Raw genomic sequence first — 25974 nt, 5'->3', positions numbered from 1 at the left:
GACCAGGCTCCATGCACCACTGCAAAGGGTTCAACTCTTCCAGGGAACTGCAACCGGCCTTTCAGACACACTGGGGTGAAAAGAGCACTGTGAGGAGAGCAACACTAACAGCATAGGAGTAATATTACTGCTAATATTTTGATATCTGCGAAAATTAGTTCTATGGAGTGTGACGTTAGAAAGATAATACAGCTTCAAACAGTTCAGGCCTAACTGCGTCATACTACTATTCCAGCACTGAGACCCACACACCACACACACACACACACACACACAGCTCAGCCATTGCATCTCAGTCCTTCCCTGCAGCACCCCCTGTTATTCCAGTACTGAGACAGTTTCCCTCTCCCCTCGCGCACACAGCTCTACCAATGCACCTCAGACCTATCTTACAGTACCCCCTGCTACTCCAGTACTGAGACTCTCCATATTGCGCTTTAAAATCTTATTGGCTTCTTCTGAAAATACGACCATGTCTGCATGTTTGCTTAAGGAAAGGGATGATTATTTAACAGGAACTAGCCTGAGTCCATCAATCTCAACTCATCTGTGACTTGTTCCAAATCCAAAGATGAAAGCTTGCACTTGCCCAGCGCTCTGCCCTCCTCACTGCCCACCAGCCTTTACCTTATTGATTCCACACTCAGTCCCATCCAGTAGGGGAACGAGAAGGCGGGCACAGCTGGAGTGGTCAGTTTGACTGGTGTGGCAGGACAGGACACTGCATATGTCCTAAGGGCACAATATAGACGTTTTAGTGTCTGGTTTAGCATCAGCTTCAGGTCCTAATTTCTCTGGGTTCTCCTTTGCTATGGAAGGTACCAGCTTTTGGAGGGTCGTGAAAGGATTACAATCAATAAGTCTGTCTCTTTGCACTCCCATCCATGCTTGCAGGAGCAGGCCCAGTGATTTCATTAGTGCTGAGAATGGATGACAATGTTTCAGTGGCCCATAGGGCAGCTTATCTCCTGTCTTGCGTGCTCATGTATCTTATCACACTGACACAATCATAGGGTAGGTTCGACTGAAAGAAGCCCAAAGGTCTACTGAATCCAACCTTCAGATTGTCTAGTAGTTCATTCTCTATACAATAGTACAGGGGAAGGCCAAAAAAAACTCCTCTGCGTTTGTATGAGTCCAGACATACTAAACAGCTTCAGTCCCTGGGCCAGCACTTTGCTCTCTAACTATATCATACTCATCAATAGCTTTTCCCTCCAAACACTTGGCTAGCTTTCTTTTCTATTTTATTATTTACTTATTTACTTATTTATTTATAGCTTTATTTACCAAAGTTTGTTGGTACATCACATCGGTTTACATTTAACAGATAGCAAAAATGGGGGGGGAGAAAAAAAAAAAGAGTAGGAACTGGTTGAATTAATCAACCATTTAGGAGTGAAGTAGCCTAGTGGTTAGAGCAGTGGGCTACAAACCAGGAGACCAGGGTTTGAGTCCTGCTGTAGCTCCTTGTGACCTTGAGCAAGTCACTTTATCCTCCATTGCCTCAGGGACAAACTTAGATTGTAAGCTCTCGGGGGATAGGGACATACCTACAGTACCTGAATGTAATCCACTTTGAAATGCTGCAAAAAGTGGAATAGAAATCTAAATAAATTTAGGGTTACAGCCATTGGCAAAAATACAGTCTGTGTCATGCTCAGAACTGCACATGCCAGATCCAGACAGAACGCATTCCTTATTCTGACTTTGCTGAAGGAAAAGGGTGTTTGTGTAACAACCTTTGCGACATGCCGCTAGTGCAGGGTTCTACTGCCTGGGAAGGTCCTGCAGAGAAATGACTCTTTCCAGGCTGTGATAAACCTAAGCCAGGGATGATCTCGTCTCCGAGATTTTGAGAATGTGTAGGCCCCATCATTATACAGATCACCTGTGGAAGGACTATTAGGGATGCGTTGTTATTTTAAAGGGGCATGGAAACGCCTACAATATTTATTATATTGTTCTGTCATTTCCCATCCAAAACAACACACTATTGTTTTGTGTTGTTATGTTGCTTTAGTGTAAGCTATTAGTCAAGTAGGCGTGTTGTAAAAAAGAACACACATTATAAATATACAATGCACAATAAAACAAAATGAAAGAAACATCATAAATCTGAAAGAAAACAACATGATGACACAAAATGACATTTTTTTTCCATGCACTCCCTCAGGTCCAATATCATCTCACAACACTCAGCTACGTCTTCTATTGTCCAGTTTGGGCATCACAGCCTGCCTTCAAACTGGAAAGTCAGAAGTAGAAATCTGCCTCTATTCATGAGATACACATGTTCCTCACTGGCTCTAGCTGGTCCCTCTTGCCATCTTTCTTACCAGATCATTTCTGGAGAAGGTGCAGGCCACAGCGGCGCTCCCAAAGGCAATCTTGCACTGGTCGTCAGCCCCATAGTAAAGCCCGGGCTTCCAGCCGGGGATCCCGCCCTCTAGGTCTGGCAGGTCATTCACGCAGCTTGCGTTCCTGCTGCTGTTAGCAAGAGATGCAGATATAGGCCCTCACATTAATGCTTTCATATGGCCAGCATGCACTACAGGTAATCCTGCCAACAGGGGCCTCTGAGATCATGGATCAGCCATGCTGGCACTGCAGAATTCTGGCTGGCTTACATACATGCAAGATACATTGGTAAGGGACATGGGAACTGACTGATTAATGAGGCAGCAACAATGGTTTCAGCCTGTCCAGAGGTTTCCAGTCCTGCCACTGCAGTTAAAATGCAGTGCTAGAAGAGTGCAGCCCAGGGTTAGGATATAAATCAGACAAGTGTAAACGTTAAATTCAAGAGCATATACATAACATATCAGACATACTAATTGTGTATGTAAATAGATGTATTTATACATATATACTGTATATATATGCATGTATGTGTTCATAGGTATATGCATACCCCCTGTTAAATTAGAATTGGTGAAAGCGTAAGTTTGTCTAAGAGTCTCACTGCTCATTCCTACCCATTACCTGACAAAATGCCAGAGCTGCTCCCTGCTGCACTCGGACCATGTGAGGTCCACACTGTTGTGGCTTCCCTCCGAGGCCATGATGTTCCCGCTGCTGCTGCACCTGTTCCCCTCTCCATCATGATTTATTCCAAAGCTGCAACATTCAGACACAAAGTGATGGCATCAATGTGATGGCCTAACAGTAACCTCTGTGGGAAAAGTGACGGTTTCTCTTCCCAGGGCCCGCTGAGAGACACTCACTGAGAACCAGGCTGAGACCCAGGTAGGGGGACAAATCCAGTGATGCTGTCCTGCTAGATCACCCGTAGCTTCTGATCTCCCAGGAGATGTGCCTCTGCTTAAAGCACTCGCTTCATAGACATTTAGATCATTTTACCCACTGACCTATGCCCAATCTCGTGGGCCATGGTAATGCCAAGGTCGAAGCCAGTGTCCTCCGTGATCACACAGCTCCAGGAAGGGGAGCAGGCACCTCCCAGCTGAGTGACTCCTCGCACCTGTCGGTTTCCATCAGGTAACTCTAGGTCAAACCTTGGCAGAGGGGTACAGAGCCCATACAAGGGAAGGGAGAAAACAAAGGAAGAAAAAAAACAGAGTCACAGAGAAAGGAAGATACATAGAGAAAGATATCAATAGAAAAAATAAAATAAAATTTCATCTGTAGTCACAGACGACCCCCTCAGGAGTACACTGGAATCATGTTGTTAGATGTTTGACAGCAGCTGGGTCCAACAGGATCCCTGTATGAGGTCAGAGTTACATGGGATCCTGAAATGTGAGAAATTTAAAGTGGATATAAAATAGGGGAAACCATCCCCAGATTGTTGTGACTGAAGGATCCTGGTGTCAGATCCCAGCACTGGTTCTGACTGAACTGGAAGTGCAAAGGACCAGGAGGAAACCGCCAAGGCATTGGCCAATCAAAGCTCACAGTTCCATCAGGCCCTCCCACAAGGTGTACACTACCTGGTGATGTAGAGAACCAGATCAGCATGGTCGGGATCCGAGTCACTCTCAGGGTTCACCTTTTTACTCCATTCGCAAACACTTATCAGGGAAGAGCTGATGTCTGCAGTGATCTGTAGATCTAGCTAAAGGCAAGAACAGAGTTAAATAAAGCCACAGATCACTCCTTTCAGATGTGGGTGCAGGTGTGTTTAGGCAGCATGGCATGGTACACACATGCGTCGTTGAGAATATGATACCTCTGGCTGACTCAGGATGATCATCTTCACCAGATGTACCCGAAATGGCATACCCAGAGAGGCATCTCGCAGCAGCTCTGCCCCCTGCCAGGACAAAAGGAAAACCGGGTTACTGCTTCTGTAGGGTCTTACGTACCAAGCACAAGTTTCCACTCCTCCCTACCCACCTCTGGGTCCCTGCCCTCACAGCTCACTCCTGCTAATACTATTCGAGAATCCTGCAGTGTGAACAGCCACAGAACTGTTCTCCTCACCTTCCAGAAATCCTTGGAATTTACATTTACTTTAAACGTATGTGTTTAAAAACCCTGTAAAATAGTGATCACAATAGCTCTAGTCCAAAAACCAATGACAGATCTTTGAGCAATTATTATTATCCAATTTCTGTGACTGTTACAAATATTAATAAGCATTAATTATTACAATTGATTACTTCCAAATTACTATTGATCCCTCCTCTGAACACCTTCAGGATGAAGGGCTGACAGCCGTGCCAGGGGCCTCTGGCTGCAAGGATGGAGTCCCGCTGCTGCTCTCAGGATCTCTGGGATCTGCTTAGTGCTTTGCCTCCTAGAGGCACAGGGATGGCAGGAATGCTGTGCCTCGGGAGGGGGTGGGGGTGGGGGGCAGCCCCGCTTACTATGTTCAGGTTGGTGAGGATGTATCTCTCTGTGTCCTCCTGGTGGAAGCGGTAAACGTCGGGTCCCACAATGATCAGCAGCTCCAGATGTTTCACACTCCCCACAGACCGTTTCTGAAGGCGAGGAAAAGTCAAAGGGAGGTTCCTACCTGTAGAAACAACAACAGCCCTTTCATGTATTCTTCCTTACAGAAACTTGAGGAACAGTTCAGATACTGAAAAAGCTTCCTTCACGCTGGGCTCACTAACTGCTCTCAAATTGGGGTTATCCTCGAGGGGCACCAGACACACAGCAGTGCCAATGTCCCTAACTTGCGAGGAAGGTTCTTCTTACTACGAAATACCACAGGAGGTGGCCTGCAGGTCCAGCACTTACTGCCAAGACTAAAGGCTCACGAGCCTTGGACGTGCATAGACTCTGGATGCTGATGGAGTAGCACTCACAGCCACAAAGGACAGGGAAATCCCATCACTGCTCTCTCACCGACATCCTGCGGATGGCCAGAAGAGCATGGGAATTACCTCTTGAGGTGTCTGCCGCAGGGATAAGGAGCAGAGCATTTACAGCTCAGGCAGAAACTCTGGTGGTGGTGGTACATTTGCAGCGTGCTGCTGCCACTGGAATTTCCCATGAAGCTGGTGTCTCATTAAGCTGCGTGTGTTACCTTCAGCTGTGCCATTCATCTTCCCAGTGCTAAAGATGATGTGTGGCCAGGAGACGGTATCTTCCTCCAAAAGGTGCAGGTGTTTACTCATCAGGGGCTGCAGGTAAACCTTCTTCCTATTCACCCTTATGACACCTTGCTACAGGGGTGAGGTTAGGAGAATACAAATATTATCCAGCCCTAACGAACAGTACTGCAGAAAGCTTACTAAAGATCAGTTACAGATTATGAGGAGGGAGAGGATCAGCTCTGCTGATTGTCCTTTTCTGCTCAGTCCTGAAGGTCCTAGGTTCAACATGAATCAAATGTGCTTGGATAATGTAGAATTGTGTAATCTGCCTATAACACCCTCTGTGAGCTTATAACAATTGTATTTTTGTTACAGTGCTCTCATTTTATACAGCACTACATAAGATATATCATATAGCTAAAATGTCCCTTCCCCAAAGGGCTTACAATAAAAGTGTGAGCACAGGTAGTTTAAGTGACTTACTGAAAGTCATGTAAGTGAAGGATAGGAGAAATGGACCAGATTCTGCACGCTCCCACCTCTGAGCTAGCCAGCCAGCCAGTCAGCCAGCCAGCCAGCCCTCTACCTACATACAACACTATGGTGTTCATTCTAATAGCCTGCAATACTTCACTCTTCGACCATCGTAGGGCTTGGGAGGAACTTGAGGTACTCACCAGACGTCCCTGGCAGTAGGAAACCAAAGCCTGCGCACCCGGGGGCTGCACAGATCTGCCCCCTGTAAAACAGTTCTCAGGAGCCTGCTTCAGCAGATGGAGGGATGAGTTGAGAACCCGCTCTGCCGTGAACCAGGGGGGAAGGAGATCATCTTTGTGCGGAAACTCAAACACATAACGCTCCCCTAGTGTCTCCAAGGAGCAGAGATGGACTACGCAGGAGGTCTGTCTGTCTGCATCCTTACAGGAACAGGACAGGCTGACAAGAGCAAACTCTGGCACTGAAAGAAGCAAAGGGACCCATGAGATGTATTCTGCCACATCCCAGGCACTGGTGCACAGGGTATCCTGGAGAGGGTGATTTTTTTTTTTTATCAAGCTACCATCATTAGCACAGCCATTTCCATCTGACGACATAGACTCTTGTCCTTGAAAGCTTCTCTCTATAAATCTATAACAGGGGTGGGCAACTCTCGTCATCAAGGATCACAAACAGGCCTGGTTTTCAGTCTATCCATAATGAATATGCATGAGATTTAGTTGCATACAGTGGAGGCAGTGCATGCAAATATATCTCATGCATATTCATCGTGGATATCCTGAAAACCAGACCTTTGTGACTCATGAGAACTGAAATTGGCCACCCCTAGTCGATAAGATACCTTCAGCCTCAGTGACATGTTAGCCATTTTAACGAAGAGATTTCCTATGTTCCATTTTTAAATCAATCAGTGCATTTTATTTTAGTCATATATACAAGAATTTTAGTTGTATGCACATATCTTTAACAGCTAATTTATCTATTTATTTATTTGTTTATTTATTTAGCTATTTTATATACCGTTGTTCCCAAGGAAGATCACAATGGTTTACAACATGACATATGTAATGATGGAACAGCTAGTAATCCTTTGTTTTGACATCTTAGTGATCTCTGTGGCTTGTTTGGTTGTAGTTCTATGCCTACCAGTCCAGAGATGTTAGAATGGATGGTGGTATTAAGACTTTGTAATTGATTCGGAATTGTAAAGGTAGCCAATGTAAAGCTATCAGAGAGTGCGAGATGTGATCGAATTTTCTTGAACCTGTTAAGAGTCTTGCTGTGGCATTTTGTAGTAGTTGTAGTTTTTTTAGTAGACAATTAGGTACTCCAAGTAGAAGTGAGTTACAGTAGTCTAGGTTTGAGAAGATGAGGGTTTTCAGGACCGTGTGGAAGTCTTCATGAGTCAGCAATGGCTTCAGTCTGTGTAATAAGCGCAGTTTAGCATAGCCTGATTTGATTAATGTATTTATATGCTTTGCCATTGTTAGGTCTCATCAATCTGTATTCCTAAGTCCCGAACTTGGTCTAAGGGTGTAATATTAAAGTTACCCAGGTCAAGTGTCTGCGTGTCACTATAGGTAGATTCCTTCTTAACTGCATCATTTCAGTTTTGTTTGTGTTTAGAGTTAGTTTGAGTTTAGATAGTTCATGTTGTATAGCCTTCATGTGTGTTGCGAGAGTCAGTCTTGCAATTTCAGCAGATTTGGTGCATGGTATGCCACACAGCACCTAAGAAGTAAATATAAAGTACCTGTCTGTGGCAGCATGAGTGGAAAAACTAATTACTCTCCAATTCTTACTAATTAAACACATTGTATATCAAGTACACATGCCCAGCATCACTGTAAATAAGTTCCGTATGCTAAGTGTATCAGGTGCACATGCCATGTAACATTGTATATAAGTTCATTTGCATATCTAATCCTAATTGAATGCAAATAGTTGTAATGCTGCTTGTAAACTCTCCTCTCTTATACTTGTGTACTCATCCAGTTTTCCCCTTCCCTGTTCATTGTAATTTCCTTTCCTTCTCAGTTATTTGTAAACCGACATGATGTGTCCTACGAATGCCGGTATAAAAAAGTTTTTAAATAAATAAAAATAAATAAATAAATTTGCCTCCAGCTTTGATAATGAGCACAGAATAAACAACAATAAATGTAGATTTATAATCCATTCAACATTCGGGAAGTTTGCAATTTCACCTGTACATGCATTTTTACGGGGCTCAGAAAAGAGGAGTCCACTGTACACAGATGTAAGTAACAGATAGTATTCTCCACACTGCATCCTCCTCACCTGCCCATCATATGGTACAAACTGATAACCCCACCCCCTTCTGCCCCTTACTCAATGCAAAAGACTTGATAGCAAAAGGTCAGAGCAGGAGATAGGGAAGCAAAGATCGGCTCATCCATAGTCAACTCCTTCTCCTCACCAGAAGAAAAAGATAATGGAACAAGCTCTCAAATCCCAGGACTATAAAAGTCTGAATGAGGAAATGACTCAAACACAAACCAAAATCCAAAGAAAACAAACCTTAAAATAAACATAGGCAAGAAAGACTCATGACAAAACAAATGGTTCCTGAATACCTTCAGAAGGCGAGGTAGTGCCAAAGTAGGAGAAGAGATCTGCAGGTTCCAGAGCCGGCAGCACTTTCTGGGGGGGAAAAAAAATTTATATTTTTACAGAAATGTGTGCACACACCCCTCGCCACATGAAAAGCAAATGCAGTAACAAACCTCATTTGGAATGCCTGGACCTTCCTCCCAAAATGTGTGAAAGCTTGCAAAAAAAGATAAAGCAACGCATTCAAGGCCTGATTTACTATGCCCTTCCCCTCTCGCCCCCATGGACACAGAATGGGAGAAAAGTTTTGGTGAACTGGGCCTTTAATGTTCAAAGATTGCTACATAGCACACTTTGATTTCCTGAGGCAAAAATTAGCCCTCAGCCTAGAAATGTATTGTGATTTGATTAGGATGTGATGAGGAATACTAACATACCCTGGCTTGTACATATTACTCAGGGAAAATAGGAGGTCCATATTCAGTCAGTGCCACTGAATATATCCAGTTGTCTTAAAGTTATGTTTATCCAGCTAACTTTAGGACAGGACTATGGGCTGGATAACTTAGCCAGCTAACTCAACTCCTCACAGTTATGCCCCCAGTGGCTAACACTGAGCAGGCGAACTTATTATCTGGCTAGAAATTAGCCGGATAAGTGTCCAAATCTTAATTTAGCTGGATAAGGTCTGAGTTATCCAGCTAAATGCTTTTGAGTGTGGACCTCAGAGTTCCTATCAGAATGTGAATACACAGAAATGAAGAGTTCATTACACACAAGATATCATAATTTGATATGCAATGTGTTTAACTTTTAATTTTTATTGATTGTTCACCACCTTGAGAATCTTTTTTGTCTTATGAAAGGCAGCTTTATAAGTTGAAGAAATAAAATAAATGTGGAACTTACCTCTGACAAAGTCAATGGTGAGCAAACTGTTGAAGGAACAATTGCAGAAGCAAGAGATAATAGGTAGAAGAGGATCATGATTCAGAGCTGGAGATTCAGGCACTGGTCAAAGCCACTGTGCAGCACAGGACACGCAGCCCCCAGTCACATGAAGACATGGCCGGGAAGGAGGAAGTGAGGCACCGCAAAGCCGATCAACCATAGAGAGAGAAAATTAGAGAAACTGTGAGAGGAAAACAGAGGCAGCTGCAAAGAAACTGTGCTGCTGAAAGAGGCTCTATCTAAACAAACATTTGGACAGGACAGAGGAATTTTATGCAATGTTTGCAGCTTTGGGCTGCAGCCAACACAATCAATTAATCACTGGGGGGTTGTAGTATATTTGGCAAATCTAAAGGCAAAAGTTAGTAAATAGCACTACAAAAAAAAAAAACAGAAGACCTAATGAGAGTAGGGATGCCTTCAGGATGGAAAAAGGTTCACCCCCTCATCACCTAAGCACATGAAGCATCCCAGGGGAAGAAAGGGCTGGGGGGGAGGGGCACTGGTAAACTGAGCTTTGAGAGATAAGAGAAGAACTGGTTAGATTCAGTGGTCCTTAATCTGGTTAGGGTAAAATGTGATACTGCCTTCGAAACACAGGGATCTTTGCCCTTTGGTTGCTTGCAGTGGAACTGTTGACCCTATGTGTCCCGGGAAGGTTTATATGTAACAGGGTCAAGCAGCAGAAATATCTCTGGTGTTTCACTTTATTTCAAGAAGGTGCAGGTTCTGTATCCAGTACCTGAACAGAGAAGAGAAGGCAAAACAGGTGAGCTAATGCAACAACTGATTGTGACAAAAATTCCCACAACTCTGTCTCTCTCTTTCTCACTATTGGTCAGATGTACAAAGCAGCTCTCCTACAGACACAAGATGAGAGAGACACTTTAGTACATCTGGCACATACTGTATATATATTACTCACGAACATATAAATATTAAAATAAGAAACATCAGAGAAGGTGTACTGGGGTTAGCTGTCAGCTTCAATACCCTAAGGTAAGTAAAACATTAAACGCTTACAGAGAGATTGGGGAAAAGGCATCTTGAAACGTTTGGAAACCTTTTGTACCCTAATGCTCATAGTATAGGTAAAATGTCCCAGAACTAAAGGCAATCATGAAAGAGGACGACTTGGATATAGCAGTGGCCACAGAAATGTGGTACACAGAGAACCTTGACTGGGATTTAGTTATATGGAGCTGCAATCTATTCAGGAAAGAACAGTAGGAAGAAAGGAAGGGGCACTGCTATATATAAAAAATTAAATTAAATCAACCTCTGCAGGGTTTGTGAGGTGAGGAGGAGGCACTGAGGATTAATCTGGAAAGATTAATTCTGGTATGATATACAGGCCTTCTTCACAGGCAGAAGAAATGGATAGAGATGTAATTGAAGACCCTCTCAAAATTGCAATGAAAGGGGAGGTGCAATTGTTAGGTGATGTTAATTTGCTGGGTGCTGGTTGGGACCATCCCAGCCTTGTTGTCATCTAGAGGTAAGGAGATCCTGGTTTGTTTGCAGGAGCATCAGTTCCAGCATCTGGTAACAGAATCAACATGTGAAGAGCTGATACTGAACCTGGTGATTACACATTTATTTATTTATTTATTTATTATTTTTATATACCGACATTCAAATGGGGAGAATGTTTCTGATTTCACAGCGAGGTATCTCCTGAGATCCAGTGATCACCCCCAGGGCTGGATTTACATTTCTGGTGCCTAAAGATAGTGGGGTGGGAGGGATGGTTGTGCCTGGGGCAGGCGTTCTCCTCCTTCAACAAGCAGGGTGGAGGATCCTTACCCGTTCGCTTCCCTATAGCAGCAGTGTCCCGATCCTGTGGCGGCTGCAGCAGCAACTTGAAAAAAGAAATTCAGCACAGGTTTTGTTTTGAAAAATAAATGAAACAAAAAAAAAAATGTGTTTTCTATAATATGCTGGCCTCCCCCAACAACCTCTGACCCTATCCACAGTCTAGGGGGCAAAAGCAATCTCCAGTCATTCCTGCCCCCGGGTCTCGGTCTCAAAATAGTGTCAGAAGGCCCTGAGGCTGGTGCTGTCTTGCTACACAGTGGCTTCTCTGGTCCTCCCTGATTCCATAGAACAAAATGGCACCAGCCGGGATGGAAACTCACTGGAGCAGGAGCAACTGGGGATCACTCCTGCCCCTTAGATCAGCAGATGAGGTCAATGATTGGAGGGGGGGGGGGCAAGAGACTAGGGGGCCCAGGGGGAGGGGGATTGGTAGTGTTGGCAGCAGCAAAGGGGAAAAGAGTGGGGTGGACCTGACATTTTTTATTTTTGTTTCATTTTTGTGGCAGTTGGTAATTTTTTTGTTTTAAATAGATGAAACAAAATGAAAAGAAACTCTAGAATGAGAGATGATTTATGTTTGTTTATTTATTTAAACATTTTATATATCGTCATTCCATATAATGAAACAACGGTTTACAGAGGTAACATTCATAACTATTAATCAATAAATCTTGACTGTTTACATAGGTAGTATTCATAGCAGTGATTAACATATCTCAAATGCAATGATATGTTCCAAAACATATTATATAGCTTACTAAAGATCTAAGACTTAAGACAAGTAATACAGGAAAATAATATAACAAGTCTCACCTAATAGTCTGTAGATTGTTTTACAATTCTTAGGTTCTCTCATAATGTTTTATTCCTCTTGCTTCAATTAATACCTCTTATCTATCTTGTTATTGTATTTCTTAACATCGAGATGTTATTAAAGTTAGGTTATATGCATTTTTTAATAGATGAGCATGAAAGCGGGTAGATTCGGGAGTAATCTAATTAAATATTTCTTTACAGAAAGGGTTGTGGACACATAGAATAGCCTTCCTGTGGAGGTGGTGGCAACAATGACAGTATCAGAATTCAACAAAACATGGGGCATGTACAGATCTCTATAAAGCTGAGCAGGAGATGTGGCTGGGCAGACTGGATGGGCCATATGGTCTTTATCTGCCATCAGATGTTTTTATGTGGAGTGATACTATTTAGGAACTCGAAAAATGAAGGGATATCAAGGGAAAGGTAAGTGGGTTGGAGGTGGTTTTCTTCTGTGTGTGTGGAGCACAGAAGAGATTCTTCCATCAGCAATAGGAAAGCAGAGCTATAGAACAGTGAAGAAGCCAGAGATTGAGGGGCAGAGAGAGAGGGAATAGCAAGTGATGAAGTCAGGCACACATTATTTTGAATTCTCAATTGCAGATCATTGATATTGTTTTTAACAGGGTCAATCATCCCGCTTTGGCAATGACCATTGCCTCAACCTGTCCAGTGAAGATGGATGACAGAGCATTATTAACCCTCTATCTCCATATTACACAGATTCTCATTCTCTGCCAAAAGGCCAAGAAATGACCATCATCAGCTCAGAGCCAGATTCTAGAACTTGCACTTGGATCTTGGGCAAAGCAAAAAAATTATAACACTGTAGCTAAAATGCTTCTTTCCTTCAGTCTGGCAATCACGACTGGAGAAGGCATCTGTGTAGTTCTGTATGCTTATGTACAACTACAGCATCTTTTTTAGTTGTTGATCCAATTAAAGGTAACACATCCTACAGAATTTCTCGTTTGATCCAGGACCAGTACATCCACTAGAACTATGCACTTATTTGGTAAGGAGTGTTTTAGAAAAACTAAAATGGAAAAATCATTCAAATTCAGGAAACTGAAGCCAGAAAATTAAAATTAATCTTTTGCATATAAACCTGTTTGTTTTACGGAGGGAGAAGACTATATGATCATAGGCAGTAGAACGGGATGGGTCACAGTGTCCATAGTCCGACCAGCTTTTTGCCCTACACAGCATCACTAACTAGGAAGCTGGGGGGAGAGGGGCGGAGATTGCTTTGTTTCTCCTCCCCTAACAAAAAATGTGTTCTGCTGCCCTGGCCTTGCCATTGAGTTGCAATGATTAATAATTGCCCAAAGCAGATTTGACTTGAAACCAGTAAAATGTAAGAGCATGCCCTGAGAAATCTCGGTAGCCCTTGCAGATTCCGAAGACTGAAGAAATGTCTCCATCAACACAATCACCGAGCTAGCCCGTTTATGATCACATTTGGTTAGTATTCCAGAATACTACAGTAGTATAACGCTAATAGTTGTCTCCGTCTTCCTGCTCCCCGGGTAACTCCTTCGTTAAAGATATAAATAACGGAGGGGAAGAAATCTCAGTGACTTGAGAATAAAGCTCTAAAACTAAGCGCTGACGTTGCCTTGTTGTATTTCTCTCTGGTGTTGCACTGCAACTCTTCCCCCATCCTTTCTCTCGCGGCCCTTTCACTAGCTAGTCGAGTTTCCTCCCGGAGCTTATCTGCAGTCGGTTTCCGCCGCGTGTTACAGACGGGAGGGAGAAGAGCTGGGGCGGAACTGATACCACCACCGAATAGTTAGGGACACAGTACCCACCCCTAATCTGTATCTATTCCCGACGTCTCTACTCGGCCCTGGGGTACTAGCATCCAGGCTGCCCCTTTCCCCGGGATATTGGCACCCATCTTGCCCCCCCCCCCCCCCCACGCCGGAGATTTTAGTACCCAGCCTGCGGTCAATATATTTTTTAATTGCCTGCAGAATTGGATTTAGATGCTTTTTCATTGGTAGCTTTAGTTCGGTATTGTTACCACTAACCAGCTCACTGCTTGTGTTTTCATAATCGGGTCTAATTTGATTTCAGTATTTCCATCTTGCAGTACATGCATTTTTCTGAACTGACATGTTTGCCTTCCTGAGAAGGGCGAGCAACCTTTAAAAATGACCAAAGTAAAACGCCAGCAGGCAAAGGGGAACAGGAAGAAGAAAAGCAGAAAAATGGGGTTCCAGAAAGCAACAAACAAGAACGTGGAGAGGAAAGCGGGGAGCTATTCTCAAGCTGCGGGAATGCTGCCCCCTAAAACTCCTCAGGAGTTCTCCACTAATTGGAAAAACCTGCAAGAAGTAAGAGGCAATATCAAAGCCCCGTTAACTATTGCTCTTAAACTGCATTATCGACATTGGAAACTCTCATCCAGTAGATTTGACCTGTTTTAAAATTCCACAGTCTTTTATTTCCTTTTCAGAACACAACCTGTGGCCCACTTTTGGGCTTATGTAAGGATGAACTCAGTCTTACTGCTTGACATTAGCAATCTGGCATGTTCTTATGTTAGGATGAGTTGATCTGTCTGCCTGATTCAAAATCGGTGACAGAAACGGTGGGAGGTGCACATCTGCACTTGGATGCAATCTTTTGCAGTTATATAGATAATAAGAAAATACTGAAACACCATTATTTATTTAATAACTTTTAAGATACCGACATTTGTAGGACACATCACTCTGGTTTACAAATAACTCAAAGAAGGTAGAAAATTACAATGAACATGGTAAGGGGGAGAGGGGTGCAGGCAAGGAGAGGGGGGAAGGGGCAAGAGCAGCGGGAAGGATAGAGGGCAGGAGAGCGAGAAGTGAAAGGAATAAACCATAATGAACGGTAAGAAAAAACATATCTACAGCAATTCTTTAAATGAAAAACAATATAGGCAGAGTACGTATTTACATCATTTCTTTAGGTCACCTCCATAGCGGACGGAGTAAATAGAAAGAAAAATGGGAGGATTAGGTGCGAAAAATAGGATGGATGGAGACACCTCAGAAGCGGACGGAGTAAATAGAAAAATTAAATAGAAAATAGAAAAATTAGCAATCAACAGTGTTAAAACATTACAAATGTTTTTTTTAATCCTTTTATTCATGATGGAGGTAAGGAAAAAGAATGAGAGACAAGGGACCAGAAGGGGGGTTAAGTGAAAGTTGTGGTGTTTTCTTTTTATTCCCTAATAACAGGTGAGAGTAGGAGGCAGTTCTTATTATCAGTTGATGACTCTTGAGGATCCTGGAAGGCAGAATGGTTTCATTTAGCTTTTATTAATTGGTATTCCAGAATCTTTAGGAAGATACTTTGCTACTCACCTAAGAGCCTAGAAGCACAGCCAGAATTATCCTTAAAGTATGGTATATGGACATGAATTATTTTTCATTGGAACCAACTTTATCAAGGAGGGAACTTATGCATCACCATAAAGTAAAAACAGGGGTTGGTTTTGGCTTGGACAGTGTCCTTTTAAGGTTAATGTGAAACTTCATTGTTAATAGGATTATATAATTAGTAATATTGTTTGTGTGCCACCTTCCCAGCTACTCCAGCAGAAGGCAGCTAGCCTAGAATCGCCATCCCTTACACTGCCAGCGTCTGCTCATGCAACACAAACATGTTATGAAACAAAGAACAAAGTCAAAGACTCTAAATCCCAAGAAACTGCAATCAAGAAAAAGAACAGAAATGTGCAAAAAACCATTCCTGAGGGTGAGGCTCCCAAAAAGGCCAGAAATATTGGTGTTACATTAGCCATGCCAGCAACGAAGACAAATGTGGCTTGCAGGGCCTTGAGCAGCGTGAAGGAAGACAAAACAGAAAAGAGGAGGGGTGGCAGGACCGGAACCATAGTTGATGACATCAAGCAGAAGAGGAGGGAATGCGAGGAGAAGGAAGAACAGCCATCAGCAGAGTAAGGACTCTATGCACACTTGCAGGGTGCTATGATTATTCCAGCAGTGAATTTTGCTGGAGCAGAAGAGGTAATGGCCTCTCTTAATATCCTGGGCTTATTTGCCTGCAGGATGCATTGTCATTCTTTAATGTAAAAATAATTCAAAGAATTTGTGTAGCTGAAATTAAAAAAGGTTTGGACAAGTTCCTGGAAGAAAAGTCCATAAACCATTATTAAGGTGGACTTGGGGAAATCCACTGCTTGTCCCTGGGATAAGCTGCATGGAATCAACCTTTCGGGATTGTTTCAGGTAGTTGAGATCTGGATTGTCCACTGTTGGAAACAGGATACTGGACTCGATGGACCTTTGGGTCTGACCCAGTATGGCAAATCTTATGTTCTTATGAGATACAAGTAAGCATAGTGCTAGTGGAGACTGTTTATGTTTTCTGAATACGTTTAAATTTGCTTACTTTTGCTGTACAAAGAAAAGTTGTATTTTAATTTTTTTTAATTAATGAAAGGGCGCCAAACTCCAGTCCCCCAGTAGGATGCAGCCACGGAATGATGACATAATTTGTTTTATTCTCTGTAAACAATGCAAAGCAAACTCTGATGTCATCAGTTCTGTGACAGCCTGTTCCATTGTGGTGGTTCATCCTGGTGTGTGCAAGTGGTGAGCAGCTCACTAGGCAGACATTCATGGCACAAGGATCCTGAATCTGTGATTTTCCTGTTGTGTGGCAGAATAGATATCTGGTTCGATGATGTGGATCCTGACGATATTGAAGCAGCAATTGGCCCAGAGGCAGCAAAAATAGCCCGGGAAAAGTTGGGCATTGCAGAAGGTACAGCACAGGACACAGTGGAGAAGGCGCTGGTGAAAGACAAAGCTTTCAGTGGGTATGTTGGAAGCTGAAATGCAGTTTATCTTCTGCAACAGAACCCTTTCACCAGAGCAAAGGGCTTTCTGCGCACAAATATTGCATCGGCCCCTTTGAGGCAGAGGCATTGTAACCATGTGTGTTATCTATTCAGTGCTGTGCACGATGATGATTTTATAGGAACAGTAATACAAACAACTGATATGAGAGCATTCTCTTTTTTTCCGGAGTCTTACGAGGGCTGTGGCCATGGACTGTGAGATGGTGGGGGTTGGCCCAGATGGGGAGGAGAGCATTGTGGCTCGCGTCTCCATTGTCAACCAGTTTGGAAAATGCATTTATGATAAGTACGTCAAGCCCAGTGAAAGAGTCACGGATTACAGAACCATGGTCAGCGGGATCCGGCCAAAGGACATCAGGAATGGTGAGTGCTTCCACCCTACACATGTTCAACTAAGTATGGTACAGCTCAGTACAAGGATGGTCTAAATTGTTAGACATAATCTAATGTGCCATATTTTCTTGTGTTGCTTTTCCAGGTGAGCAGTTTAAAATTGTTCAGAAAGATGTGACAGAGATCCTGAAGGGAAGGATTTTAGTTGGCCATGCTGTGCACAACGATTTAAAGGTACCTCACATTTTCTGATTTTAGTTTTGCTCGATTCACATGGTGCTAATCGATAGCCTCCATTCAGGGCTGGCGGAACCACTAGGCGAGCTAGGCCTCTGCCTAGGGTGCCGAGATTTAGGGGGCGACACTTCAGGCGGCAGAATTTTGAAAGGGCAAAAAGTGCCCCTTCAAAATTCTGCCCAGCCCCTGCTGTCGCCCCCCCTGGTGGTCCAGTGGAGGGCCCAGGAGCAATCTGCCGCTCCCGGAGCCTCAGCTGCCTCTAACCAAAATGGCGCCGGTGGCCTTTAGCCCCTACCATGTGACAGGGGCCAACCAATGGCAGCAGTAGCCCCTGTCACATGGTAGGGGCTGGCAGATGGGAGGGGGGCAGTGGCGGCATGTGGTCCCTGCCCCTGGAGTCGGGGCTGCGACTGGAGGCGGGGGTGGGGGCACGACGCAAGGCTGAAGGTGCCTAGGGCGCCCAATCCCCTTGCACCAGCCCTGCCTCCATTACATACTGAGCGGGGAAATGTGTTATTCCCTGTACGCACCCGGATCAGTCCAGACAGTTGGGTTTTGTCTCCCATCCAGCAGATGGAGGCAGAGAAATTTTGACGACTCTGCCACTTAAACCGAGGTGCCACCTGCAGTCTGCCAGTATTTCTCTGTCTCCAGCAGATGGCGGTGCAAAATCCTGCAGTCTGAGAAAAAAAGAAAAGGATAGATAGCTTCTTTTTTAGTTAGTGATTCACATGGTGCTGATCGATAGCCTCCATTACAGACTTAGCGGGGGAAAAGTACTGTTCCTGTTTCATGGATAAAATGGAAGACTTCACTGGTTTGTTAACTCTAGTGCTTCTGACTAGTACTAAATTTAGTTAAAAACAGAAATATACATTGTTTTTATGGTATAATTTGTATGTGCCACTTTTCATTTTGTGTATGTTTCTTAAAAAAAAAAAATCATAATGCTTTTTATTTTCTAGATTCTGTTTTTGGATCATCCAAAGAAGAAAATCCGGGACACACAGAAATATAAACCTTTTAAACGGATCGTGAAGGTAGCATGAAATGGCCCTTTTTTTTTTTTTAACTTTATTTTTAAGAAACACATCGAATTCCAGATCACAGTTATATAAATACAAAAGAGACCATATGCTATAAGATAATAAAGCATATAGCCATGTTAACAGAACAGCATAATTCACTGAATACATGTAATTGCTATAATAATATGACATCACCTTACTTGCAGAGGCATAAAATTATGTTGTGAGTGACTTCAGTGTGAGCCCTTCTTGCCGTGGGGCAATTGACGCAACCTCAGGGGCAGAGCCCTAAGGTCTGCACTGACAGCAGGTGAACAAGTCTTTGCATGGGCCAGACTAAGAGAAGGTCCAAAAGTCCGAAACTATAGACAGAGCTGAAGGGCAGGCTAGACTAAAGATGAAGCAAGGCTGAACGCGCGCTTAAGACAGGCTTGGATGAAAGCAGGCTGAAGACAAAGATTGTGCCAGAGGCTGAAGCTGAAGACTGTGACTGAGGCCGAAGGCAGGCTGAAGACTGTGGCAGAAGCTGGAGACGAAAATGAAGACAGACAAGGCTGAGCCTGGAGACAAAGACAGACTGCAGACAAAGCAGGCTTTGACTGAAGACTGGATTAAAGCTGAAGACTGGAGCAAGGCTGCAGCTGAAGCTGAAGGCAGACAGCTTTTGCTGAGGTGTTGAAAGAAGGTCTGAGGCAGCCTTATATAGGAGATCTATCACATTATCACAGAGCGCCATAGGCCCTTTAAATCTGGTAGCATTGGCGCACGCCTGGGAGGCCTGTGGTGTCCTGCAGTGTGGGGCTCACTGGCAGCATTTGGGTGAGTGCAGCTGCTTATGGGGTCATCTGCGAGCAGCAAAACGTAAGTATCCCCTTCTCTATCCCATCCCCAAACCTCTTATATTCAGCTTCTGAGGAGATGTCAAAGGTACATCTTTACTATCGGGGAACTCGGGGGATTCGCTATGATATCTAGGGATTCTTTGTTCTCTGGATCAAAAGAAGAATCTGCCGGTTGATCCTGTTTTACAGATAAGGATCCTTTGAAAGGACAAGGACGTAACTCATAGGTTCTAAGATCATCGTGTGGAATAAGCACAGCCCTTGTAATGTTAACAGTGGCTTCTACCTCCATGACAATGGATTTCAGAGGTTTTGGGCGGTCAGCAGGATTGCAAGATGCTAGGGTCTCAAGTTGTGTTTCAGAACATAAGCTGGAACAGGATGTATATTGGTGCAGCAGATCTGGTACTTCAGGTGAGGTGGTCTGGAGCGGAGCACCTGGAGATAGGAATGAGGCAGCGCAATGCTCCTGGCAGGATGGCCCCCATTGGTTGATAATCCAAGTACAAGAGAGCTGGATGCCTTAGGTAGCACATAGAACTGGAGGGTTTCTTGATGAGACCCAATCTACCAATGCTAGGCAAGAAGGTTGTAGTCACACAACTGAGTAAGGGTTTTCTGTAGATAGAAGAAATAATACAAGGGGTGGTCAAACTGGTAATAGGGCACCCATACTGACATAACAGCAATTCCTGAATAAAGTTGTCCCTGGCTCCAGAATCTACTAAGTTTCAGTTTGAACTGAGTGTTTTCTGAAGATGAGGGGCACTAGTATCATTAATTGTGGGGAGGGTTCAGGATGGTGAAAAACCACCTTGCCAACTAGATTTCTCCTTATGGAGGTTTCTGGTCTTAGGATAATGCTACCAAAATGTCCCTGTGCTGCACAGTAGAGGCAGAGATTGTGCAGTTTTCACCTCTGTTTTTCATCTACCGAGAGTCATGTGCTGCCCAATTGCAAGGGTTCTTCAACGATAACGACACTCGCTGGCTCTGGAGCAGACTCCAAGGGGTTCAGAGGTTTAAGGCCCCAGGAATGGTCCAGTGGGAGGCCGCCTTCTCTCGAGCTTGTTACTGAAATCTCAGAGCTATTCGAATAACCAAGGCAGTAAGTGCTTCTAGGGACAGAAAAAAATCCTGAGTTGCTAGTTAGTCTTTTATTCTCCTGGATAAGCCTTGCCAAAAAATGGCAGTTTGGCTATCTTCACCCCAACCGAGTTCAGAAGCCAAGGTACGAAATTCCACTGCATACTCACCCACTGAGCAGGTACCTTGGATGAAAGCAAGCTAAAGACCGTGGCTGAGGCTGAAGGCAGGCTGGAGACCGTGGCTGAGGCTGGAGACAAAAATGAAGGCAGACTGAAGACAAAGCAGGCTTTGGCTGAAGACGAGCAAGGCTGTGGCTGAAGACAGACCTTTGCTGAGGTATTGAAATAATGTCTGAGGCAGCCTTATATAGGAGAAGATTGATGACATCATCATAAAGCACCATGTGGCTTTCCCAACCATGGGCTCTTTAAAACCAGCAGTGTTGGTGTGCACCCACTAGGTAGGCTTGCAAATTCCTGCCGTGTTAAGAGTTGATGGCGGCATTGTGCCGCGTGGGGATCACTGGCAGCTTTTAGATGAGGTCCGAAAAAGCACAAAGGTAGGCGATCTATGAAAGCCGTTAGGAAATACAAAAGAGATAGATGCCTTTAGTCTTTTTCAATTCCTTTATTGAAGTGGAGACGTAAAAGAATGATATAGCCCGACTCTGGCCAAGTTTCGCCGTTTATAACGGCTGCCTCAGGGGCTTAAATGTATAATCATGGACTCTTGATTTTGGAACAGGTCGTGTACTTGTTTATTAATTGTATTTGTATCTGTCTGTTTGTTATCGCAAGTGGAGACCCGTATTCAGAAGTTGACTCTAAGGAGTATCAATGATATCTGCTGCATTATATGACCAGTGTAATTGTTGAATCCAGGAGCGATTAGATATATCGTATTCACAAGAATATGATTGACTGTACAAATGATAAGATCTAATATTGTTGCGAATCAGACAGATACAAATACAATTAATAAACAAGTACACGACCTGTTCCAAAATCAAGAGTCCATGATTATACATTTAAGCCCCTGAGGCAGCCGTTATAAATGGCGAAACTCGGCCAGAGTCGGGCTATATCATTCTTTTACGTCTCCACTTCAATAAAGGAAATGAAAAAGACTAAAGGCATCTATCTCTTTTGTATTTCCTAACAGCATTTAGGTGAGTGCAGCGCTCATGGGGATGTCTGTGAGCGGCAAAACGTAATAAATTATAACATAGATCTTCTCCAGTTCCAATAAGAACTCCACACTTTCTAATAATCCTCTTTCTTGTCACATAAAGTATATGTAATCCTTTCTAATAAATCAGTTTCACTTTACCACATTATTCTAAAATTCCAACAGTGGATATGTTTTTCAAAAATATGCAATGGTCTGTCTAGCTGCATGTAGGCACTGCTTTATAAATCCTTTAAATTTATTAAGGATTCATGTTCTCACATTCCTACTAAGCATAGTTACTGGGACCATATGAAAATTGATTATAGCAGTTATTTTCCCTTGAACTGCCTGCCAAAATTGTTCCACCTCCCTGCAATACCACCATATGTGCATATAATTTCCGGGCTCCCCACCGCCACACCAATTTAAGAAATGACCCTTCTCAACAAACACCTCAACCAGTTGGGATCAGCACCTGCAAGCAAACTTTGCATCTTAATGTTCTAAAACTAGTAGTGGAAAAACCACTTGGTACTAATTTAAAACAAGCTGGTGACGTCTATGCTTCTAGCGTAAAACTAGGATGGAGCATTTCCCAAATGTCTGTGTTATGCTCTGATTCTTGCATGCTCCTGCCAAATCATGGATGGCCCTGCTTTGCCAGCACATCTATTGTAGTTATTGCAGAGGATATGGAAGTTTTGTATGCAACTAACAGCATTCTGCACTGCAGGTGCTGTTAATTAAATGGAATATGCACAGTCCAAACAGAAGTAAAAGATACTACAGAAAGCACAGCCCTGTACTAGTGGGATCAGGTCCTATAACCAACACACACCTATCAGTTAAGGGACTCTGATCAGGGGTAGCTCCTACTAAGGCTCAAAACCCAACCAGTTAGAATCATGGTTTCGTTAAAAAATAAACATGCAAATGTCTTAGAAATAAAGTGCAATTTAAAGTGATCTCATGCAAAAACCATGGACCACGTTTCCGCACAGAGTACATCAAGGTGATTTAAGCTACAATATTAATTTTGAAGTGCAGAGTGGAATTGAAAATAAGTGTTTTTACTGTGCCATGCTTCCAGCTTGCTAAAACTGGCAAAACAGTGGAGGATTTTGGGAAGGGTTATGGGATGAGGTGGAAGGACTTTAGTAAGGATTGCGAGATGGAGGGGCTTTGGGTAGAATTATGGGGTGAAGTTGATGCAGGGGATTTGGAATGGGTTATGGGGTGGGCTTAATTTTGGCAGTAATTTTGCTGATTTACAGCATGGCTCTATCTGTTGCAGAGTGGGAGGCCGTCGTTGAAGCTGTTGTGTGAGAGGATCCTGAATGTGAAAGTGCAGACTTCAGAGCATTCTTCTGTGAGTATTCCTGGCATGGATGCTGCTTATTTGCATGTATCCAAGATGATGGTCCTTTCCCAGTCACATCATGTGCACGTTTTACTTGGGCTGGTGTAGTGTGACTTCCCAGAGGGAATAAAGAAATATTCCCCAGCGCTGGCTCCTTATGCTACCTGCCAGCTTAATTGTTTTCTGCTATAACATTTGCTAATTCACTTGTGTTTGCTTGCTGTTTGGCAGATAGACCCAGTATGGAAACAGATTATTCTTGTAGGACAGGAAAGGAAGGATCCTGTTGGTGGATGCCCCTGCCTGCAATGGTGCACAGAGTGTGTGTTTATCTGATCCTTGGTGCTTTTGCGCTTTCCAGGTACAAGATGCACAGGCAGCCATGAGACTCTACACCCTGGAGAAGAAACACTGGGAAGCTGAAATCCAAGCAAGGCAGAAATTGCCTGGAGAGCATAAGCTAAACCATCTTTCTAAATGATATTTGGCAGTCATAACATAAGGATTGCCTACCTGGATCAGACCAAAGGCTTGTCTACCACAGCATCCTGTCCTAGTCTGCTGAAGATGTGTTCCTTCAAACCTTATCATGTAAAAAATAGTCCACTGTATGAATTGGTGCAAAACCTCTGCAAGGACTATTTTCAAGGGAAGTTATACCCTGTTTTTAAGAGCATAAAAACATTTTTCCCTAAAATAAAACCCCAACACAATATAACTTTGGACCAATGATTAAATGTGACTCCCAAATAGCGGCAAAAAATCAGAAAGCAATATGAGTTGCTGTGTGTGTGTGGGGGGGGGGGGGGGAGTATGAAGGTCCTAGTAACAAAAATATAATTGTGGTATTCTTTGATACGATACACCAGTAATTAAACAATTTGTGGTTCCCTGTACCTACTCAGATCAGTCCAGACTCCAGGGTTTTGCCTCCCCTCCAGCAGATGGTGACAGAGAAAGTTTTACTGACACTGACACTTAGCACGAGGTGCCACCTGCAGCCTCTCAGAATTTCTCTGTCTCCAGCAGATGATGGAGGGGCAAAGCCTGCAGTTTGACACTGGAAAAAAAAAAAGAAAATTTCGAGCCGGTTTGGCTTGCCTCCCAGGGGATTGCTAGGTCCCAGTGGGGCCATCCCCCTGGTTTGTGAGGCGGATGAGCAGGGGGTTAGGGACCCTTGTTTGCTCGGTCCCTTCTGGCTGGACAGCGTAGAAAATTGGAAGTTTCAGGAAGCACACAGCCTGCTGCCAGACTTTTCAGGGAAGGGCTTCTTGTTCTTTACTTGTGCTGTTTGGTAAAGTTTTATATTAAAAAAAAAAAAAAAATCTTGTAGTAGAGTCTCTGAAATAACTGCAGCTCTGCTCACTTTCTCGGCAGCTGTTTTTTTTCTTGCGATCCTCAGGAAATCATTTTTCCCTGTACGTACCCGGATCAGTCCAGACTCCTGGGTTTTGCCTCCCCCTCTAGTAAATGGAGACAGAGATGTTTTTAAATCAAACTCCGCCTTACCTAGGATAGTGCCACCTACCTTCTGGCAGTATTCTTCTGTCTCCAGCAGATGGAAGGGGTGCAAAACCTACAGTCTGCTTTGTGAAAATAGTTTGGTTTAGGAAAGTTAGTCAGAGTTAGGAGAATTTTGTTTCTTTCCCTGTTAGTGATTCTCTTTATTTTACTAATTGAAAAAAGAAAAAAAAAAGAGGAAACCTGAAACTTCGGGTCTTCTACATTAGGACAGCCTCCCAGGGGGTAGGTAGGCCCTGCGAGGGCCATCCCCAGCTGGTTGAGGCAGCTACAAGCCAGGGTTGAGGACCCTCATATCTCTCTGAGGCAGCTAGGGTGCGATACCGGGGAGCCCGGCTCACTCCACCCTGAGGATCAGCACCGTGGACCTCGGCCAAGGCAAGGCTTGACAAGCAAAAAAAAAAAATAAATTTTTTTTTTAACTTCATTTCTCTTTCAATTTCGGCAGCGGGCAGGCTCTCTCTCTCCTCTGGAGTAATTTCGCCGTATTTTGAAGCTGGGGGGTGGCGGGGGGAGTCGTTTTCAGGCGTTTTTTTGTGGTGCTTTTTTCTCTTCTCTCTCCCGATGCCGCGGGCTGCCTTGTGCCGCACTCATCTCTCGCGGGAGTCGTGACCACGACTGATCCGGTGCAGGTTGGAATTGATCCGTTCCCACTTAGCGTGGGAACGGAGGCCATCTTGCAGTCCTTCAGGTCTGCAACTCAGGCTGCCATGGGGGAGGGGTTGCTGCCACCTCCTCTGTCTCCACAGTGAAGTTTTTCCGCTGGCAGGGAGCCGTTACAGCCTGATTCTCCTGCTACGGAGGAGGACCCTGAGGGGGTCTCAGACTCCCCTTCCTCTTCTTCCTCCTTCTCAGAGTTTGCCTCACTACTGCATAAGGCATTTAGGGCATGGAAGTCACGCAAGAGGCGCTCGATGGATAAAGTATCCGCTGGGGGGGACAAACCATGCCAGGAAGCACGCTAGTGGTCCATCTCAGCCTAAGCGCATGCTCCGCCCCGGTCTTCCTCAGCTGGATTCGGATACCTTGGGTCAGGATACCAATCCCGGGGACCCAGATCCGCAGCCTTCTCCTCCACTGGGGGTGGATGCGGATCTGGAATTGCAGCCGCAGGGACCGTAAGAGGCTTGCAGGCCGCGGAGGGTGATGATCCCAAGGTGGTTGCCATTTTTGTAAAGAGCTTGCTCCTCTTATTCCTGCTATACTGACAGAGCTGGGCATTGAAAGTCCTCCTGAAGAGGTTAAGTTAGGTAAAACGGATCCTGTTTTGTTGGGCCTGCGAGGGCCGGCAACCGCCTTTCCCTTTCATTTTTCAGCTACAGATTTACTCTTCCAGGAGTGGGATACTCCGGAC

At 44.1% G+C, this 25974-nt stretch overlaps 2 protein-coding genes across 4 annotated transcripts in view; one reads left to right on the top strand and one right to left on the bottom strand.

Moving 5' to 3' along the window:
• Positions 1-9758, bottom strand: part of ADAMTS13 (ADAM metallopeptidase with thrombospondin type 1 motif 13) — an 87908-nt gene extending 78150 nt beyond the window's left edge. The window contains 11 exon segments of the mRNA XM_029614718.1: positions 628-732; positions 2340-2490; positions 2986-3120; positions 3372-3518; positions 3954-4078; positions 4193-4276; positions 4833-4981; positions 5498-5636; positions 6185-6465; positions 8603-8669; positions 9489-9758. Coding sequence (XP_029470578.1) covers positions 628-732; positions 2340-2490; positions 2986-3120; positions 3372-3518; positions 3954-4078; positions 4193-4276; positions 4833-4981; positions 5498-5636; positions 6185-6465; positions 8603-8669; positions 9489-9566 — 1461 coding nt within the window. The 5' untranslated portion in view covers positions 9567-9758.
• A 3681-nt stretch (positions 9759-13439) lies between these two features.
• LOC115096755 (RNA exonuclease 4-like) lies at positions 13440-24914 on the top strand. 3 transcript variants are annotated; one of them, XM_029611826.1, is made up of 8 exons: positions 13440-13628; positions 15743-16113; positions 16843-16998; positions 17210-17403; positions 17519-17607; positions 18576-18650; positions 23034-23108; positions 23461-24914. In XM_029611826.1, the coding sequence occupies exons 2-8, from the start codon at positions 15956-15958 to the stop codon at positions 23578-23580; spliced, it is 867 nt and encodes a 288-aa protein (XP_029467686.1). In that variant the 5' UTR covers positions 13440-13628; positions 15743-15955; the 3' UTR covers positions 23581-24914. The 3 variants fall into 3 exon arrangements, with proteins under 3 accessions (XP_029467686.1, XP_029467685.1, XP_029467687.1); XM_029611825.1 differs by lacking the exon at positions 13440-13628 and adding an exon at positions 13865-14503; XM_029611827.1 differs by lacking the exon at positions 13440-13628 and adding an exon at positions 15022-15038.
• The last annotated feature ends 1060 nt before the right edge of the window (positions 24915-25974 follow it).

The sequence above is a fragment of the Rhinatrema bivittatum genome, chromosome 8 (assembly GCF_901001135.1).
Source record: "Rhinatrema bivittatum chromosome 8, aRhiBiv1.1, whole genome shotgun sequence".
Classification (NCBI taxonomy): domain Eukaryota; kingdom Metazoa; phylum Chordata; class Amphibia; order Gymnophiona; family Rhinatrematidae; genus Rhinatrema; species Rhinatrema bivittatum.
This window is presented reverse-complemented; position numbering and strand designations above follow the sequence as displayed.

What these genes read in the sequence shown, in the direction of transcription:
- LOC115096755 (XM_029611825.1), top strand. Translation starts at nt 14,321, where the DNA reads ATGACCAAAGTAAAACGCCAGCAGGCAAAGGGGAACAGGAAGAAGAAA. An exon ending in AAAGACAAAGCTTTCAGTGG is followed by an intron (nt 16,999 to 17,209) that starts GTATGTTGGAAG and finishes TTTTTTCCGGAG; the next exon opens with TCTTACGAGGGCTGTGGCCA. An exon ending in CTTTTAAACGGATCGTGAAG is followed by an intron (nt 18,651 to 23,033) that starts GTAGCATGAAAT and finishes TATCTGTTGCAG; the next exon opens with AGTGGGAGGCCGTCGTTGAA.